This window comes from Mytilus edulis, chromosome 8 (genome assembly GCF_963676685.1).
Source record: "Mytilus edulis chromosome 8, xbMytEdul2.2, whole genome shotgun sequence".
Classification (NCBI taxonomy): Eukaryota; Metazoa; Mollusca; class Bivalvia; order Mytilida; family Mytilidae; genus Mytilus; species Mytilus edulis.
Genome location: NC_092351.1, coordinates 75,536,929 through 75,558,569, shown reverse-complemented (window position 1 = coordinate 75,558,569; position 21,641 = coordinate 75,536,929). Strand labels below are relative to the sequence as shown.

At 32.9% G+C, this 21,641-nt stretch overlaps 1 protein-coding gene across 1 annotated transcript; it reads left to right on the top strand.

Annotated features, from left to right (window-relative positions):
* Window positions 1-10,937: 10,937 nt before the first annotated feature.
* On the top strand, window positions 10,938-20,411 carry LOC139486288 (fibroleukin-like). The gene is made up of 5 exons (XM_071271099.1): window positions 10,938-11,347; window positions 13,300-13,424; window positions 15,984-16,083; window positions 16,799-16,972; window positions 20,077-20,411. Exons 1-5 carry the CDS (start codon window positions 11,254-11,256, stop codon window positions 20,355-20,357), a joined length of 774 nt encoding a protein of 257 aa, XP_071127200.1. The 5' UTR covers window positions 10,938-11,253; the 3' UTR covers window positions 20,358-20,411.
* Window positions 20,412-21,641: the final 1,230 nt, after the last annotated feature.

Below are 21,641 nucleotides of genomic sequence, written 5' to 3'. Positions count from 1 at the left end.
GGGTTATCGCAAACAATTGCATCTATTCCTGCTATCGAGTAATCCTCACACACTTCGGCTAAAATGAAAAAAATGCAGTCATTAATTAGATAGATAGATAGTTTATTCTCACAAAACTATGAAAGTGCAGCTACAGAGAAGATACAAAATAATGTACATTAAAATCAAAATGCATAAAATTTCGGTTGAGATAACATATAAAAGAATATATATACATATATATGTACTTAAACAGTCAACTGGTTAAGTGTGTTTACTCCTCTATTTTTGAATTTTTGCCAGATTTTCGGAATCCTATGGTTTATCCATATGTTAACACAAACCCCTACTTTTCTTGTCATATTTTTATTACATATTATTTAAAAAGCCTTATATCAGAATCTTATGAAATCCTTGTTATTTTTCATAGTTATAAAACAAAAAAGGTGCCATTGTCAAGTGAAAGAAAAATCTAGACAGAATTATTTTCCCAAAAATTTGTAATGGCTTATATCTCGAAATCAAGCACACAAACCCTCCATCTTTTTCTGTTTTTTTATTTTCTTTATTTATATACAATCAATTTATAACAGTATTTTAAAAAGCTTGTTATTTTTAAACAGAGAAGCGAACATCTTTAAGTTAAATTATATAAAAAAATTACTTTTTGTGTATAAATATGATAAATTATGGTTGTATAGAAGGAGTAAGTTTACTATTAATACATCGTATACAATTGCAAGGTTTCTGAGAGTCTTTTGTTTTTTTGGAATTACACCAGTGTTTTAAATTTGATAATGTTATGTCTGGTTATTAGTACATTTAGAATAAATCAACTTCTGTCATCTTGCAAAATAAAGGCAACAGTAGTATATCGGTGTGCAAAACTAATAAATCGATAGAAAAAAACAAATCCGGGTTACAAACTAAAACTGCGGGAAACACAGTAAATATAAAAAAACAACGACACCACATTGAAATGTAACTCACACAGAAACAATCTAACTTTAGACAAAATCCGATGAGAATAACAAATATAACATCAAAACTGAATACATGAATTTGGGATAGAAAAGTACCGTTACACGTCTTATAATAATGTGAATTCACACTCAAATATAAAAGGAAACAAACGACACAAAAGAAACACAACGTTAAAATGAAACACACAGAGAAACGAACTATAATTTAACAATGGCCATATTCCTGAATTGGTACAGGACAAAATTGGTGGGTTAAACCTGGTTTTGCGGCATAACAAACCTCCGGCTTTAAACATTTAAACACACCATCATCGGACTACAATACAAATAAATAGGAGAACACATTAGACAAAGGAACAATCGAATAATAGCTCACAAAAGGCACAAGATTTAAAACTTAATACCCTGCTCGCAGCGCCAATGTTGTGATCCCGAGTATATCTCTATACAGATAGCTACCTTGAATGGTAGTTACTGCAGTCAGGAACGGCCGATTGCTCTTCTAGTGTGAATAGGTGTTTGTATAGCCATTAGTTTGAACTTGAAGAGGATGATTTCTGGTTAGTTATTCGGACATCCCTAGATGGTCTGTCTGATGACCTAAAACTAACCCTCCGAATACTACACTCCCCCCAATTTTATTGATAAGGCCACCTCCACTTAGGTGGACCCTGTGGTTTTCGCCCAAAATTAACAAAATACGGAAATCATACCAAATTTAGAGAAATATGCATCAATTTAAAAAGTATACCCCCATCCCCCTAACAATTTAAAAAAAAAGTATTGAGGCTATCCCCTCCAAACAGACCCTTTGTATCCATGTGTCTTCTGATACATTAACATTTAGTGCAATGGGTTCTCAACAAATTGGGAACCCAGATAACTGTGAATGGTTCTTCTCTGGATCGTATACCAACTCTTCCCTGTCTTTATACAAACTAAGACCAGTCCACTTAGTGGCTGAATGTCCTCTACATAGTTGGACCCAGGAGGTTGTGCTAATTCATTCTCCGTCGTGAAGAGTTTGTTCTAATTTTTTCCTCACTTGCACTGTATTTATATCTTTGTTACGGCAGGGAATTCCAGGATCCCACTGTCTTCTGTTGTAACCCTTTGCAGATTAAAATGATTAGTGCCCACATAATCTGCTCTAAAAAGTGACCCTAAAATTAAACTAGAATTTTCTGGATAACAGATGCAGATTCCTTGTCACATAAATATTCTACACTGAAGACTGCTCCTTTGTTGATTGGCCGGTTGTTTCCTGGTGTGGTTTTTCTGTTAATTGCTTCCGTTGAGGACCCTGTTGCATTTCTGTCAATTTTCTACAGTTGCGGAAGGGTCAACAAAAGTGATGCATGGATGTATGATCTTTTTCAGTATTGTCAGTTATTCCTCTATCTACAACAGGAGTAGGCCCCTGATATTGCTGACAAACAGTGACTACCTCCTCATCCCTAGCCTGTTCTACTAATGGCAATGTGGTATGCCTTACCTTCTGATGTGGCGTTCAAACCCTTCTCGTTGGGCCTTCTCGTCACTATCCAAAGTAGTCTCAATTGCTAAGATAGCTCATTTGGATCCCCTCATAATATTGGCTACTGGACCCTCCTGGTTCCCCTTAAGCAATGCTGAAGGAACTATATTGCCTTAGGGCACCTCACATTTCTCTACTAATGGTATGGCTGGGGTATCCAGCATCAAGGAATACCCCTGTTTGACCCTTATTTTCCAACAACCACTGTCTGTGTCCTTTATTAACCTTCTGTCCTAATCAACCTTGATTAGTTTATGAATATTCAGTAAAGAGTACCCGGCAAGGCCTGTGTCCCTTTTGACGATTTTCTTCACCAACAAATACCCACCTGGGAGAAGGATGTGGTTCAACTCTAGTGCACCATGCCTCAATATGTTCGCAGGACATTTTAATACGAAGCAGTCCAACTTACATGAAGGAGTTGCCTCTTTGTCAGAATCGGAGCACTGCTTGGACTCAACCTTCAACGACACACTATGTTCTCTGTTCCCTTTCTGTCCCTGGCATCTACCCCTGATCCCACTACAGCTACCTCGGCTACTTTGCCTTGGGATACAGACTTAACTACCGAGAGGCCTAACTTCATTTGTGTGGACTCCTTCCGGCCTCCTCAGTAGTCCCGTTTGAGTTTAATAGTCCTGTTGCAGCTATTTTCGACTGAATTGTGGAGGTCATAGTTTTATCCCTCTCCTGTAAATCTAGACAGTCCTTTTTAACATTTCTATGCTTAAGACAGTAGTAACACACTCCCTCCCATGGAGGCCTTCTATCAGTAAAGGGACTCCCTGAGACGGACTTACCTCCAAAGTTTGGGCATTCCAACTTCTACATTTGAAAATGCCTGTACCAAGTCAGGAATATGACAGCTCTTGTCCATTCGTTTTAGATGTTATAAAAAAGAAGATGTGGTTTGAATGTCAATGAAACAACTATCCACAAAAGACCAAAATGACACAAACATTAACAACTATAGGTCACCGTACGGCCTTCAACAATGAGCAAAATTCATACCGCATAGTGAGCTATAAGAGGCCCGATAAGACAATGTAAAACAATTCAAACGAGAAAAACTAACGGCCTTATTTATGTAAAAAAAATGAACGAAAAACAAATATGTAACACATAAACAAACGACAGCCACTGAATTACAGGCTTCTGACTTGGGACAGGCACATACATAAATAATGTGGCGGGGTTAAACATGTTAGCGGGATCCCAACCCTCCCCCTAACCTGGGACAGTGGTATAACAGTACAACATAAGAACGAACTATAAAAATCAGTTCAAAAAGGCTTAACTCATCAGATTGTTACTGCCAGAAATTACCTTTAAATTGTAGTCAACAAAAGACACAAATCAATAATAAAATTTAACAATATTTATCATACAAAAGTTTACAAGAAGTATAACACAAATATTACTGTCAACTTAACTGTCAACATATGAGTCCAATCTTTTATCTTTGTCTGTATCCGGATATCTTTCGGAATCAATCTGAATATTACATTCACTACTACGGTCACAATCCAGTATGATGTTGTTTGTAACGCGCGTCTGGCGTACTAAATTATAATCCTGGTACCTTTGATAACTATTTACACCACTGGGTCGATGCCACTGCTGGTGGACGTTTCGTCCCCGCGGGTATCACCAGCCCAGTAGTCAACACTTCGGTGTTGACATGAATATCAATAATGTGGTCATTTGTACAAATTTCCTGTTAACAAAACTTTGAATTTTTCGAAAAACTAAGGATTTTCTTATCCAAGGCATAAATTACCTTAGCCGTTTTTGGCACAACTTTTTGGAATTTTGGATCCTCAATGCTCTTCAACTTTTTACTTGTTTGGCTTAATAAATATTTTGATATGAGCGTCACTGATGAGTCTTATGTAGACGAAACGCGCGTCTGGCGTACTAAATTATAATCCTGGTACCTTTGATAACTATTTACACCAATGGTTCGATGCCACTGCTGGTGGACGTTTCGTCCCCGAGGGTATCACCAGCCCAGTAGTCAACACTTCGGTGTTGACATGAATATCAATAATGTGGTCATTTTTACAAATTTCCTGTTAACAAAACTATGAATTTTTCGAAAAACTAAGGATTTTCTTATCCCAGGCATAGATTACCTTAGCCGTATTTGGCACAACTTTTTGGAATTTTGGATCCTCAATGCTCTTCAACTTTTTACTTGTTTGGCTTAATAAATATTTTGATATGAGCGTCACTGATGAGTCTTATGTAGACGAAACGCGCGTTTGGCGTACTAAATTATAATCCTGGTACCTTTGATAACTATTGTAGAATAAAAGTGTCAATCCAAATGTTATGAATATTAATGTCTATCTACAAAATGTATGTCTAAGTCTAAGAGTGTGTTTTTTTAGTGTCTATATAATATATAGTTGTAACGGAAAATACTAGAACACTCTAGAATGGAACGTCAAGTTACAACGGAAGTTTCTAGTAAAATGTAGAAGTTTATATAACACATCTTTTATTAGGATCATTCTGGAAAGTTCCAATCATTCTGTAATTGTTCCAGTGATTTCTAAACTGCACAGTTCTAAGATTATTCTGTAAACAACTATCAGGCCACAAAACACAAATCAGGTCAACATAAATAAATACAATAATTACAATATCATAACAAGATGGACAAAAATATGTGTTTTGACATTTGATTTTGCCATGTGACAATGGACTGTCCGACTAAATTTTTCTCTGAGTTCAGTATTTTTGTGATTTTATTTTTAACTACAACCAAGTCGATGTCAAGTTTCTTCCTAGAGGAAACATTACTACTGGTGGATTATTCCCCGAAGGCATCATTAACCTGGTAGCTTTATGCATGATGAATACAAATAATACAAAGAACAAACCGGCTGGGACGTCGCCCGGGTTACCAAGGTCCTCTTTTGCTGTACGAAACACTATAGCATATCAATTGTGTATTCCATGGCATATCCCTCGGGATACCCCTGATTTGACTTATGTTCAGCCAGAAGGTAATTACTATTTTAAAAATGCAGATACTTTTCATAAATTAAAGCCATGTTGCGTCAATATTTTCGACTTTTTAAAGACACCTGCTGCAAAGTGAATCAACACCTATCATTTCTTCTTGTAAACATAAAAAAGGAAAAAAAGAGCACGTGAAAGACCTGTGACATGTTAATCACGACTCCTGATTTTACTAGTAATTTAACTTCTAAAACACATTATACTTAATCTTTCGAGACTCTGGACTGTTCCACGGACAATGTCGTGTACGGAAACGAATGTACTTTGTGTTGGTGAAACTTGTCAAACTTTGCGTAAAAGAATGAATCAACACCGGTCTGATTATAAAGATCCGCAATTTAGGGTTCTTTATAATATAACCATTTTAATCAACTGGACCATGATCCTTCTTTATATATGAAAGTACGCATCATCGAGAAAATGTATCACCACACAAATAGCCCTGTACTAAGTACTCCTTTTTGCAAAGATAAGGAAAATTTCTGAATGAGGGAATTAGGGACTGCAATGCCATATGGTTGCGATTATAATATCAAGGTAATTTGGCAAGTCCTGCCTGCAGTGATGTTAATATAATGAGTTTATCTAATAATACCTTGGTCATTGATGACGTTGAAATCATTTTCAACTTCGAAATTTTCCTTAAAGGGCCGAAACGTCACGCATTTAGAACAGTACACTACAAAAGTCAAAAAGTCTGAAAAGACCCGTTTTTGTCTGAATTTGCTTGAACTTTTACTCGACATTCTTAATTTGTCTGAATAATTTAAAAACAATCTTGACATAGTATTAATTTGTCTTATAAGCTTCTTGATTTTTCTGGACAAGGGTCTTGACAGTATGAACATTGTCTTAAAATTTCTCGACACTTCCTGTTTCATTTGATAAGAGTCTGGATTAGTCTCGACCAATTCTTGACTGTCTTAAATTTGTCTCGATCTGTCTTGACATATTCTTGACATTCTTAATAATGTCTGAATATGTCTTGACATATTCTTGATGTTCTAAATAATGACTGAATATGTCTCGACACATTCTTGACAGTCTTAAGTATGTCTTGACACTATCTCAACAGTATAAATTTCGCCTGAAATGTGTACAGACTCATTTTGCACTGTTTATGACATTCTATTGCTGTTATATACTCCTTTTTCTTATGGCTAAACTACACTTTGAAGAATCAAGGATAAATTTGGTATAGTAAGATACCTTTGGTGTGCACCAAAGTTGGAATACCCTGAATAATCCCCCATGTAGTTTAATTTTGATTTATTTTTATTAAACATCTAATTAATTGTTTTCACTTGGAATATGAGTCGAAGTAACTGACAAACAGCATTTAGATTTTTGCCAATCGCAAAACTGCCAGTAAAATTTGCTTTACTAAAATAGGTGTCTCGAAAGCAGTTTTAAAATGTGACCATGTGTCTCTTTTGGACACAACAAATCATCTTTTGGGTTTGAGTGGCCAAAAAAGAGGGGGGCTTTCGTGTAGGTCAAAGAATTTGTTCTCATCTTGATTCAAAAACCTTATTTATTTTTGGAACAACCAAAAAACATTTTTATTCAAATTTGAGTGTTGAATTTTATAGTTTTTTTTATCAAAAAAAAAATGTGATAACTTCCTGAAAAGAAAAAAGAATGTTTGGATCTATATTGAGCATGTCTGTTTGAGATTCATTTCATAAGACCAATGATTTCTATAGAAATCATTGATGGGACCCGGCCCATTATGAATACATTTTTTTTAATATTATTCCTGGAGTAGATACTAATTTTCTTCTAATCTTTTGAATGGTCAACTGATAAGTTGTATGGCTGCCTACAGCTAAATCAGTAATTTCTATTTGACAGTTGCGTGTATTTTGGGTGTGGAATACCTTAATTTTATGGGAACATCCTGTAAATGTGTAATACTTAATATATGTTCCAACAGATGACATTACACACTTTTTTCTTCTGTTAAATGAATGCTTTGTATATCATAATAATTTGCCATTTATATAAACCACATTTTTGTACAATAATTATTTACCATATTAACATTGAATAATATGAAAGTAGAATGAAATATGTATACAGTATGATTGTTTTTAATCGTTTAATTAATAGATTTAGGAATCAAAATTTGATTTTTTTTTAAAACCCACATTTAAATTGTTTTATATCAACACACTCACATTTAAAATGATTTTATACATCAGATTTCATAGCCATATTTGCATTAAATTTTGTAAAAATATTTAGATACCCAATTTTTCAATTATTTTACATGTAAGTAGGTTAACTTAAAACAACAGTATATTATGTAAAGAGAAATAAAGATTAAAGTTAGATCATGAATATTGGTCATGATTTGTAAAACTCAGAACTGTCAAGTAAATTTAAGACACAATTCAAAATGTTCAGAATATGTCAAGCCATACTGAGAAAAAATAAGAATGTCGAGAATATATCGAGAAATTTCAAGACAGTAATTAAATGTCAAGAATTTGTCAAGAAATTTTAAGATCATACATTTTTCATATTCAGAATGTCAAGAATATTTCGAGTAAATTTCATACAAATTTGATTTAAATGAGAATTTGTCAAGAAAAATTAAGACATAAGTCAAACTTTTGGAGAATGTCGAGTAAAAGTTTATGCAAATCAAGACAAAAACTGGTCTTTTCAAACTTTTTGACTTTTGTAGTGGTAATATCGAAAAGAGAGATGTCGAAATTATAGAAGCTTCAGTATCCAAACTCGTACTGAATGTTTGTAATAGGTAATCATACGCCACCAAGAAACGTTAGATGTTTTGATTTTTTCAAAACATTGATTTGACTGGGTTTGTTTGTTGATGGTTTTTTTTTGCTTGGTCTAGAATAAAACCGCATAAGTTAAAAAAAAAAAAGGATAACAAAACGTTATACATTTTATTCGTCTCAATTTTATTTCATCATGTATGCTGTACATGTATGCACTCGCACCCGCAAAGTGGAAAGGGATTAATATAAGTTGCAAAACTGGTTTCCCAATCCACGATAAATAAATATGTTTAAACTATGCTCGTAATCAAATATTTGAAAGTCAATAATGTTTAAAATCTGTTGACAAGCCATGTAAGCAACATTTACCTAAACAGGCCAATTACATTCAAAGTTAACTTTGCCTGTTGGAGTTGAGGCGTTCGTTTTTTTATAATTTGATGTTGGATTTACGCGTCTTATGATTGGCAGACGTCGTTTTGTTTATCATATCATAGACACAATTGTGTCCTGTGACCATGACGTCATCAACGTTTTTCATGAACTAAGCCGATTTAAAATGGAATTTAGAATTAAATAATAAGAAATCACTGTTTTATTTTGTCAGTCTATTCGAATTAACATAAAAAATTTGATGCAGTTATTCAGTGTATAAAAAAGAAGATGTGGTATGATTGCCAATGAGACAACTATCCACAAAAGACCAAAATGACACAGACATTAACAACTATAGGTCACCGTACGGCCTTCAACAATGAGCAAAGCCAATACCGCATAAACTACATTTTCTATGCTATTTAGAATAAACTGACAAGTAGGTAATGCATCACTTTCAAAAAATGAACCAGCCAGAGTCTGATTGGGAAAGCCTTGTAGCGCATTATTACAGTGGACACATGTGTATTTTTTCGTTCACTTAATCACTTGTTTATATTTTCAATTTATCAATTTATTTTTATCTTAAACAGAAATAGCTTAATAACAAGTACCTAACTTTAACAAATACCTACCTTTAATGTTGTTAAATAATACAAATAAAATCACTTTATCAAAGACACCTTGTTTCATCTTTGGAAATTTAGTTTCGCGCCGGGATTAGTTTTGTTTTCTTTATCAGCTTATTGGTGTGAAACTGTCCGTATTGGTTACCAGTTTTATCTGATGTTGAAATGTAAACAAGGGTAAAATGTCCTAGTTTAATCTTGACAATGCAATAAATACGTATATTATACAGTGAAACCTAGTATACCCGAACTATTTTGATATTAGAAATTGTTTTTACATTTTGAATGTATTCAATTAAGTCAGGTACAACAACTAAAACAAATCATTGCAAGTCCAAAAACACAAAATCCAATTATCAAAGTTGTGTCCTTACAATTCAATTTGGTTCGTTTAGATATGTTTTGACTGTATTTTTATAAAATCTATCTCCCGTTTTCCGAAATACCTCATATAACTGAAAGACCATCACATAGAAAATACACTAATTCGTATACGTAAACCAGTACTAATAATAATAACCACTCCATATGTGTTACAACAAATAAACATATCATAGATACCAGGATTAAATTTTGTTTTTACGACAAACGCGCGTTTCGTCTACAGCAGACTCATCAGTGACGCTCGAAAAAAAAACCAAAAAAACAAAAACAAAAACAAAAACAAAAAAACAAAAAAAGAAAATGTTCGAAGTTGAAGAGCACGGAGGACCTAAATTCCTAAAAATTTCCCAAAACCGATATAACACTGTATGAGCGATCACATGTACACCATACTATTCATAAAGCAGTAGCAATTAAAACAGAAACTTTTGATTATTGAAATTGAATTTGTTGGAATGTTAGTACTCTGTGTATTATATCATATTGTAGCGGAATTTGATTTTTTGACTTTTGTAAGAAGACTTTGCATATTTGACTCAACTCCTCTTACAAAATTTGATAGAAAGCTGTCAATATAATGACATTCGATGCGACTGTCATACAAGTAAGAGGTTTGGCTAGCTATAAAACCAGGTTCAATCCACCATTTTCTACATAAGAAAATTCGTGTATCAATCGCAGGAATATGACAGTTTATATCCATTCGTTTGATGTGTTTGAAATTTTGATGTTGCCATTTGATTAGGGACTTTCCTTTTTGAATTATCCTTGGAGTATATTTGTGGTGTTACTTTTTTCAATATATTTTATTGTCGTTTTGATTCTATAAGTTGTTTGACTTTGCCTATTATATTATTTTGCTATTGTACCAATAAGTACTTTCAGACACACAATAATATTCATCCTTAACACATCGAGGGAACACTTATCGGTACGGTATAAACATCTTGTTTTTATTAAAACCTCTAAATTTCCTAGTAAATGTACAATAAGATTGCGTCAGAAACCATAAACATCTTAATGTTTAATAATTCAATCGTGCAGGATCCAACTACATCGTTTATATAACACGTGATACAAAGTGCAGCATAAACATATAAAAACTGAGCAATATAAAGGTGATTCATCAAGTTCAGTCACACATTTAGTGGAAATCAAATTATTTCAAATTATATATTATAAATCTGTTTTATTACTTGACCAATTATATATAAAAAATGAACATTATATATCATTATCTATTTAAGTAGTTGAATGGTAATTTACTGAGATTTCAAACCCAAATAACAAGGGGAATTATCACACGGGATCTATTTTAAATACAACATTAACACGAATTTCGATTGTCAGTTGTTTTCATTAAGTTGTCGACAACCATACTTCAGATTTCTAGACAACCATGACTTTTTGGAGAATCAGTCCACTATTTTTTGTTTTTATGTTAGTTCTGTGTACGGCATTTTGTAATCCACTGGTTTCCGTGTCGGTACTTGATGAAATGAAAGCTCCGCTTGTAGTCGATCTAGACATGTCGAACATTGAATCTTACATCGATACTGAAATAAATAAACTAGAAAAAAAATTAAATGAAAAATTGGAGGAAGGTTGATACATTGATATCAAAAGACTACAGCAAGAAAATTAACGAGCTGGAAAACAAAATTCAAACTTCAAGAAAACGTAAGTGGTGCATGTTCTTTATGCTATTCAACAATGTTCAAGATGCAAAAAACATATTTCATATATTTTTTTTTATTATTTTCAAAGTGAAATTCTTAAAAGATATGCATGTATTATAAGAAAAAAAGGACTGACACAAAGTGTCAGCCGTAAACAAGTCACATAAATGTATATTACCATAACCACTCACATTAGTTGTATATTTAACAATTTTGTTCACGAATTTATCTTGTAAGTTTTATAAATTCTGTTTTCAGCTGCATTTAAACAATGCTATTAAGAAACCGACTGAGGTGATATATTGTACATTAACATTAAAGATACCACCGTGACTACACTAAATACGTATCTCAACAATAAGATGTAAGACCCTCAAAAAATGTAAAAAAATAACAAATACCGTTTACTTTATCAAAGCATGGTAGTTCCATAACATAAGCAGATAAGCAAATGAATATGAATATTATAGCATTAACAATGTAAACGGCGAATAATATATGTACTTTCTTATCATCCATATTCGTATGACGTACCATTTAAATACACACAACACTTCCAAAAAAAGGTAAAAACAGATAAAAAAATATCGATCTATGAAGTTCAAAATGGAAAATTCGTTTTCAAATGGCAAAACCAAAAGCAAAAACATATCAAACGAATGGATCACAACTGTCCTATTCCTGACTCAGAGTTAGAATAGGCATTTATTTTTCTACAGTAGAAAGTTTTGAATAAACCTGGTTACAAAGCTACATCGAGCTATATCTCTCATTTGTATGCAAGTAGCATTTTTATTACATTAACAGCAATGTATGTACAAATTAAACAAACATAATAGGTGAACAAAATGTACAGCAGTAACCATTATGTTTTAATCTCAATCACTATAAACACAAACAAATATGTCAAGAACGATAAACAAAAAAAAGCATTTGAGCGGTGCAATTTTTTTGTAACTTTTCGAAAACCAAATTATTTATTTAACATAAATAACTTTGAACTTACGGTAACTCGTGTATACTTTATCTATGACTGTTCATTCAAATCATCCCTTCTCTTTATCTATTACCTCGTTTATATAGATTAATTTGAATTTAAGGTGCAGATTTGTGAATAATTTCTTCCCCTAGATATTATTAGATGGACATAAATAGGTTTGACATATAAGTATAGAATTGATGAAGCATTGGAGTTATCCCTAATCTTAATCTATTATTAAATATACACACATAACATTGAATTAAAAATAGACATGTTGTGAAGACTTTAATCATCCCCGCTCCTAATCTATTACGAAATGTACACACAAAACCTTGACTGGAATGAGCATGCATATTTTACGTAGATTTACATCACATCCATTACTAACTAATTGTTTAATAAGCATACAAGTTTTTTTTTACAAAAGTCCACATTTTATGTAGTTTTTGGATCATTCATTCTACTTAAGTATACCTGTAAGACATGCATATGCATTTATTAAACTTCGCATCACAAGGAAATCAACATGTTTATAATTATACCGAGAATTATACACACTATTTTGTGTTACTGATTTCTTAACTGATGACTAACTTATAATTATATAACATAAAAAACGTAAAAACTCAGTCAAAAGCGCTCACTTAGATTGTAACATCGTCTGAAAATTTCTTAACACAAAGATATTACTTCGTGTTCAATCTTTCAGTAAATTTTCTGAAAAGTATTTTATATTCATTTTTGTAAGGGCCGGTCAGATCAAAATGACTGTTTCAACTGTCTAACTTAAGTTAAGATTTAAAATCAAAAGGACAATATGAAAGCAGGAGACTTTTTCTGTTGTTTTCCTCTTGTGTGCTTCTTTGTTTGTTTTAGTTTGTTACATGGATTAGTTTTAGCTAAATTGATGCACGACATTTATACAGCGGTATACTACTGTTGCTTTAATTTATAGCATGACTTTGTTTCAGCAAACATTGCTAAAGATTGCTTGGACGTAACAAGAGGATCTAGTGGTGTATACAGGATATATCCACAGGGAGGGACAGGCTATAATGTTTACTGTGATATGGAAACGGATGGTGGAGGATGGCTGGTCAGTTTGTATTAAACTTACTCAATTTTGAAATCCCCAAATTTGGAGATGATACAGATTACATGTCCATGTCTCACTTACAGGGATCTTATAACCCTTAATTGTACTTCCTTTTTCTGTGCACCTTTTATGGATTCTCTTGTTTTAGAAAAACACCATAACATTGAACAACTCATTGACCGACATAATAAACACTTGATCAGCGAGTAGTACGGAGAGTTGTCAAATATTTGTAAACACAGCATTGACGTATGATCCTTACCGAATTTATTAAATGAATTGTTTCGACGCAGAATTTGTAATTTTATCATATTTTTGTATCGTCCACATTCAAATATAAAATATAAACATCGAACATAAAATGAATTATCCCCTATATTGTTTTGTCTAACCTATAGTTTGAAAAGGTACCAAGCTTATAATGTAAGACGACAAATGCGCGTTTTGCCTGCATAATACGCATTAGTTACTCTAAGATCAAAATTGTAGTAAAGCCAAAGGGGGACAATGTTAAGGAGCATTGAGGACTCAACATTAAGTTTTTTGTCGGTGAGTTGTTATATTTTTTCAAACACGTGATTAACCAAGCAGTGTATTTCAATGTACATAAAGCATTTTGATGTTGATGTTTTAGATTTTGTACCAGACATTTGAAATTATTTGGTTTTATCCCTGTACAAAGTGAATTTAAAAGTAATGTCCATGAATCCCTACTTTTCTTTCCTGAATTTGATTCCATAATTAGTTATTAAAGGCACCAGGACCACAACTCAGCACGCCAGACGTGCGCCTCGTCCACACACGACCCACCAACGACGCTCATATCAAAAGGTTGTGCCAAATACGACTAAGGTAATCTATGCCTCGGACAAGAGCTTAGCTTTTCGAAAAATTCAAAGTTTTGAAATTTATTAAAATGACCACATTATTGATATTCATGTTAGCACCAAAGAGTTGACTACTGGGCTGGTGATACACTCGGGGACGAAACGTCCACCAGCAGTGGCATAGACCCAGTGGTGTAAATAGTTATCACAGGCACCAGGACCACAACTCATCACACCAGTCGCGCGCCTCGTCCACACACGTAATAGCTATCCCATGAGGACTTGGTGTGTCATGGTAAGATCCTCCAAATGGCCGACAGGGATAACTATTTTACATCCGAGCTGTTTTGAATTAGAGCAAAAACAATTTACAATTCATAAAATTTAGTTTAGATCGCCATACAACCATTCCTATACTTTATATATTACTATATAATGTATACTCTTTATGACCCACGAACACGATGATTAAATATGAAACAATGTCAACTCGCTCCACTGGCCAATCGGCCCATACCAGATTGCCACTTTATGAAAAAATCGCCCTACTCTTGTTTACCGACTCGCCAAAAATCTAAATTGAACAATCAGTCTGACAACTTACTTATTTACAAAAAGGTTAAAACCCCACCAAAATGTTACAGAACAAAGGAAAGCACGATAAACAAAGAAACTCAAGCTGGGGTGATCTGGATTGGGTGATCCGGCTCAGTTTCCCCTGGTAGAACAAAGCAGCTGGGATGTAAATATAGTTAAAGACGTTGTCTTTGAGAGTATTATAAGATCATTATGAATTGATCATCTTCTTAGAAACAAAAAGGCAGCAATCTAAGGAAAATTTGTTGACACTAAATTTAAAATGGTTGATATCTCGAAAAACAAGCGCAAGGACCCTCCATTTTTTCTGCTTTTTTAGGTTCTTCATTTATTTACTATCAAATTTATAACAGTCTTGTAAAAAGCTTGTTATTTTGAAAGATGATGAAAGTGTTTATCCACTTCGACGGGCTTTTCAGACCTCGCACGGTTGGTTATTTTGAAATAAAGAAGCTGTAATCCATAAAGAATAATACACATAGTCACTGAATGCCAGTTCAGAGTTTATTATAACAAAAACAATGAAGATAATTTGTTCTTCCGAAACTTATTAAAAATGTCCCCCATATACAGTAAGATTTGGAATATTGTTGACAAATGTCTTACAGACATCCTTTCTGCTATGCGGGTTATTCATTGTGCTCCACATTTTGATGTTATTTCTTAATGGACGGAAAAAAGAGATTTCATATCATTTAATTCCCAATTCTATTTTAAACCCAAGTAAACCATGAAGAAACATATTGGATGTCACGATCACATGACTTGATTATGTCTAATGGTTATTAAACAAAACAACATCAGCCAATCAGAAGTCGCGTCATATCTAAATTCAAATAAGTGTTAATTACTCATTTGAATGAATGAATGAATATTTTATTTGCGAAAGCATAAATGATATGCTATGGGAATACATAACAAGTATATACATTGTGACAAAACAACAGATAGCAGAGAACGATACATATGATATAATAAAGGTACAATTAATTCACAATACATGATCTGTTTTTCCAAGCATATTTCAGATAGAAACACAGTTTTATTGGGATTTATTTTGATTTTGCTTGAAGTAAATGAAACAGTTTAAAATTATTTGGCCAAGAACAATAATATTTTGACTTTCTTCTTCAAGGTTGTTCAAAAACGCTTTAACGGAGACGTTAATTTTGGAGACAAACTTTGGGACGATTACAAAAATGGATTCGGTGATGTTGCACAAGAGCATTGGCTAGGTTAGTATAACTATCAATATTGTTCTTTGCGATTTTCTTAGAATATTGATTTTCTTCATTTATCAATAGATCTACTGTTTACTTCGCAAGAACCGATATCTGTAACAAACTTAGAAATTAAGCTTTTTTGTTTCAACTTTTGAAAAGTAAAAAAAATGAAACTAATTATTGGCTAATTTGCGTTGTCAGAAAAATTTGCACACATATATATGTATTATATATAAGAATGCGAGATCTTATTCTATTCTATTCTACCATATAGTGACCGCCTTCAACAAATTGAAGATTATTGCGATACTTAGTCGCATTAATCGAATTTATTATAAACCAACCAATTATTTCTGAAATTACAGTAACTGTCTATCCCCATGATTAACAAACATAATTTGACTTCCTCACTCTGTTAAACAAGTTCGAATTGAAATTTACACAATGCATTGTGAGTGAGACCCCAAAACGCGTATCCTATTTTCAATTCTTACTACAGATTTGTCCTTCTATTTTTTATTATTAAACAACAACGGAACGTATTTGGGGTGCTGATTCGATTTTGCATAGTTTGCGTTGTGTTGAATGTGTCTTTGTTATGACAAGATGAATATATCAATACAAGGTTTTACTTTTTTCTTCCTCTTTCTGGTTCTTCATGTTGTTTTTTATTCTCCATTCTTTCCTAAATGACGATAGGTATATACAACCCTTCTAACAATTTCAGGTAACGAACGTTTACATCAGTTGACCTCTAATGATCAATATGAACTGCGGATCGACTTAGTTCATGATGAAATGAAACATAGATTTACAGTTTTTGCAAAATATAAACAGTTTTTAATTGGAAATGAAGATTCAAAGTATACTTTAACTATTGGAAACTTTACTGGAAATAAAGGTATGTATATATTTATTTTATAATTTATAAAGTAGATAACAACGCATAGTTGAATTTTGTAAATATATATATTATAATTAATTACTTAGATAACACCGAATCGTTCCATTGTGGTCACACATGTAGCAATAAGAAATCCAATGATATAAAAGCTTGAATTTCAAAAATAATTGATTTCTAAAGAATTGAAATGTATGACAAAAATATATTGTTAAAAATAATCTTACTTCAGACATGTAAGGATACGTTGACTCAGGGTGTGATGGGAAGCTGAAGTACAATGGTCACGCTGAAGTGCGATGTTCTTGTTACTGCATTTCGATTCTTTTTCATCCCGTTTGTTCAATGTAAATTTTTCAAATACAACGTTATTATATAAAATGGCCTATGATTTTAATAAAGACATACTTTGACCTATGATGGTTTACTTTTAAAAACTTTGACTTTGATGGTGAGTCGTCTCATTAGCACTCATACCACACTTTTTCTAAAAAGGCAGGATATTAAGAGATTGTAAATGCAGGTTTAATACGTACAACGGATAAAACACAGAATGAAACAACTAATTCAAATCTTGAACAGTTTTGAGCATAAGAATTTTGGGAAACAAACTTATGTCAAACTAAGTCAAACAAACCATGGCCATAGGGGAAAAGGCGACTAAAAATCAACATAAGTCTGCAGATTAGGTATTTAATTTTTTGGGAAGCATGCACATGTATTTTTCATACAGAAAACGTTTTGTAAGACAAATACAATGTTTTGATTTTAATCTTACTACTATTCACTTCTCTTCAAGTATACATCACATAATATTGTATGAACAACTTATTAATAAAACGAAATTAATCATTAGCAATATTTTCTTGAAATTAAGTAGCTGTAATTTTGTTTTATTTTTGAGATGAAACCTGCTTTGTAACAAAAGACGCAATCTGGACAACTGTATTGTGCGTTTAAACAATATTTATCTTCTGCAATTGGTTAGGCCAAACTTACCTTGAATTGTTCGAGTTTGGTTTGTTTTTTAATGCATGATACTAAGTAGAGTTGCAGCTCATTATCGCCCCCCCCCCTCTTGTTTTTTTTAACAGAAAAAGCGTATTGTTTTACTTTATCATATGAGTGAAGCATAAATGCACGTGTAGTTTTTATTTCTAAAAAGCAAACTTATATGACAACAGATAAATAGATAAATATTTATTTTAAAAGAGCTTTTCTCTGCTGACATGACAAAACAAGTTACTAATACATTTGAAAAAACCAATATGTCCTGATTAGTTAGTAATTGATACTTCCATATGAGACCGTTGCAATTCAGAGTACCCACCAACCCACTTTACCGTATCTAACAACAAGTACCATCACAATGTTACAATCGCTTTTCAGTGTGTTAACCAACGCATTTCAGCGTATCTAGCAACAAGTACCATCACAATGTTACAATCGCTTTTCAGTGTGTTAACCAACGCATTTCAGCGTATCTAGCAACAAGTACCATTACAATGTTACAATCGCTTTTCAGTGTGTTAACCAACGCATTTCAGCGTATCTAGCAACAAGTACCATCACAATGTTACAATCGCACTTCAGTGTGTTAACCAACGCACTTCAGCGTATCTAGCAACACGTACCGTCACAATGTTACAATCGCACTTCAGTGTGTTAACCAACGCACTTCAGCGTATCTAGCAACACGTACCATCACAATGTTACAATCGCACTTCAGTGTGTTAACCAACGCATTTCAGCGTATCTAGCAACACGTACCGTCACAATATTACAATTGCACTTCAGTGTGTTAACCAACGCACTTCAGCGTGAAGCATTGCACGTCTTGAAGAGTGGTTTAATGCGTCGTTTACAGTGTAAGGCGATTTAGTGCTACAATATCTCAGTAGTATGCGTTCAAATCCAGACGAGAGAACAACATAAATATTTAGCGAACGTAAATAAGAAGAACTAACATTGATGGGCTTATGTTTATTACTGAGACACCTTTACGACGAAATCATTTTTAACATGCATGCGTGTAAAACAGTTTTTATCCAAGGCAATCATAGGTTTGAAAATTGTTTTCAATTCAAACTTGTTTGTATTTATTTTGATTGGACTTGTATTATATTTTACCATTCGGTTTATAATCCGTTAATTCTACTTCTTCTACTCTTTTAAATGCAAGAGTGTTTTCTAAATTGAGGTAAATCAAATGGCCATCCAAATGCTGTTTCAATCCCTGACATCACGTAAGAGACATTCATTGTCGTAATCCGGGTGGCATGTATATAGTAAGCAAATTATCTATAATTGTGGTTTACCATTTTTGCCGCAATTTTTTTGTTTTCTGTTTGGTATCAGATAAAAAAGATCCATTTGTTTAACATCTTTTGATCAATGTATTTGACAGTTGTCAATGGCAGTAAGGAGGGTAAACCCATCAATTGTCAGACCTGTTAGTCAAATTCGTTTTGTCAAATTGTACCTTTTCAATTTTGTGGTCTTTTTGAAAATGTTGTTCGTGCTGTATTTAGACCCCTCTAGATATTTGTTTTACATGCACATGTATAAAAATTGCGTTTTTTATCCAACCCTTACATAAGTTTAAATGTTGTTTTCAATATTCAGACCTATATAATGATGTTTATAGTTAATTATCATATTAACAATGTATGATGTTTTTGTTCTTCTATCGCCTTGATTCAAACTTATGCTTCTGAAACATTGTGGCATCTATCGCATTGCACTGTGACCGACGCACGAGTCCACTTGATCAATTAGGATCTCGCAGAAATTAATATAGCTATGATTATATTGAGTATATCACGAAAAATAAATAGGATAAATTAGACAAAAAGTAAACAATAACGTGAATATTCATCAACCTCATTGATAAATTACGGTACACAAAACACACCTCAAAAACTAAAGACGGAGGAAACAGAACCCAACCATAAACTAACGGTGATTTCCAATGTTCATGACATAACCGGACAGTGCTTCATGTGGTACCCATCACCACAGTTAACTTATAGTATAATTTTTGCGATTATTATCTTTGACAATCTATTTACTCATTTTTCGTATTTTTATTTTATATTTTCTAGTGCCGGCAATAATAACACTGAATGGTCTTCAAGACCTTTTTGAAAGACAAACAAAGTTTACAACTCCAGACATGAACAACATTGATAACAATTCTGAAAATTGTGCTGAATTTGAATCCCTCGACGAAGGGAAACGGGGAGGATGGTGGTTTTTTCCCAAATGTGAAACTTCATATTTGAATGGTCCATACCGAAACGGTATGCTATGGTCCTATATGAATTTTTACAATAGACATACGTGGTTTATGAGAGAAAGCCGAATGATGATCCGACGCTTGTGATCAGTAGATAATGAATTGTTTTAATTTAGCGGAATATACTGAATATTTTGAGAATGGTTGCTTGTCATGTTTTGGAATTTTTGTTTTATCCATCTGAAAGCCTTCGAAACTGTGTCCATCGACCCCCATTTAAAAAATCTTGTATATGTATTATTATAAGCCATCTATTTTGTTATACTTTTTGATAACTTTAACTTGCTTATGATAAAGTAAAAGATCAAATGACAAAAATCTCCCGCCAATTTTTTTCTACCTATTTTCGTATAAAACCGTCTGTGACGTAACATAATTTAGTGGTATTACACCTAAATAAGACATTACTGTTAAATTAACTGAATGTGACTTTATTCCTTAGTATTACTTGTAATTGCATGCATTTCCGTCAAGTTTAATACTAAATAGTTCAATAGTTTGAGAAAAAATCTAGTACAAAAAAAGATGACATCAACAGCCATTCGAGCTAAATTTCCTCGACAAATCCAAACCAAGCCCTAAAAGGCTAGAATATAGTGTGGAATAATAGATACTCAAATATTTATCTCATCTGCCTAGAAACAATGGAATTAGACACACATGATGATTATAGGAAGATAAATACCACTAATTGACCACTTTGTCTCCCTAATAGAGTCTCTTTTGGTTAATGTATGCCTTTCAGTTCCTCAAAATTTCAACTTTTCAGGCCTATAAATACAAACAATGGGGTTATTTTCATTCCTTTATGATAGAAATGTTATAAGAAATGAGTAATTGGAGTATTTTAGCAGAATGAGCAATCCGCATAAAAGTTTACTGTCTCCAATGATGTTTCAATCAATCCTTGCGTGAAAATTTTTTTTACCGCGCGTTCCAGAGAGGGACATAAAATGCTTCTCCTTGTAATTTGTTGTTACAGCATCAACTTATAACTATATATTTATTGAATTATTTCTTATTAAAATGTTCTATTATCTTTGCAGAATATAAGAAATCAGGAGACCCCCTAAAAACAACACTTAGTATGGTTATTCTGTAAACTGAATAATCATGGCAGGGTCTTTATTGAAGAAAATTGTTCTCTAAAATATGTTTTGGAGACACAATCAACTCAAAATATTCTTTGTAATAGTTCACTGACATATCAAAATTATACCACATGAGATTACTCACAAGGTCAAAGGTGCATGTACAGCTTCCCATATTACAATTTTAGTGAAAATATGGAACAAGCTGAGCTCAGCACAAAAAACAAAGCTGAAGTGTTATATTTAACTTTAGTGTCTCTTTTCTATGAAAACACAAGAA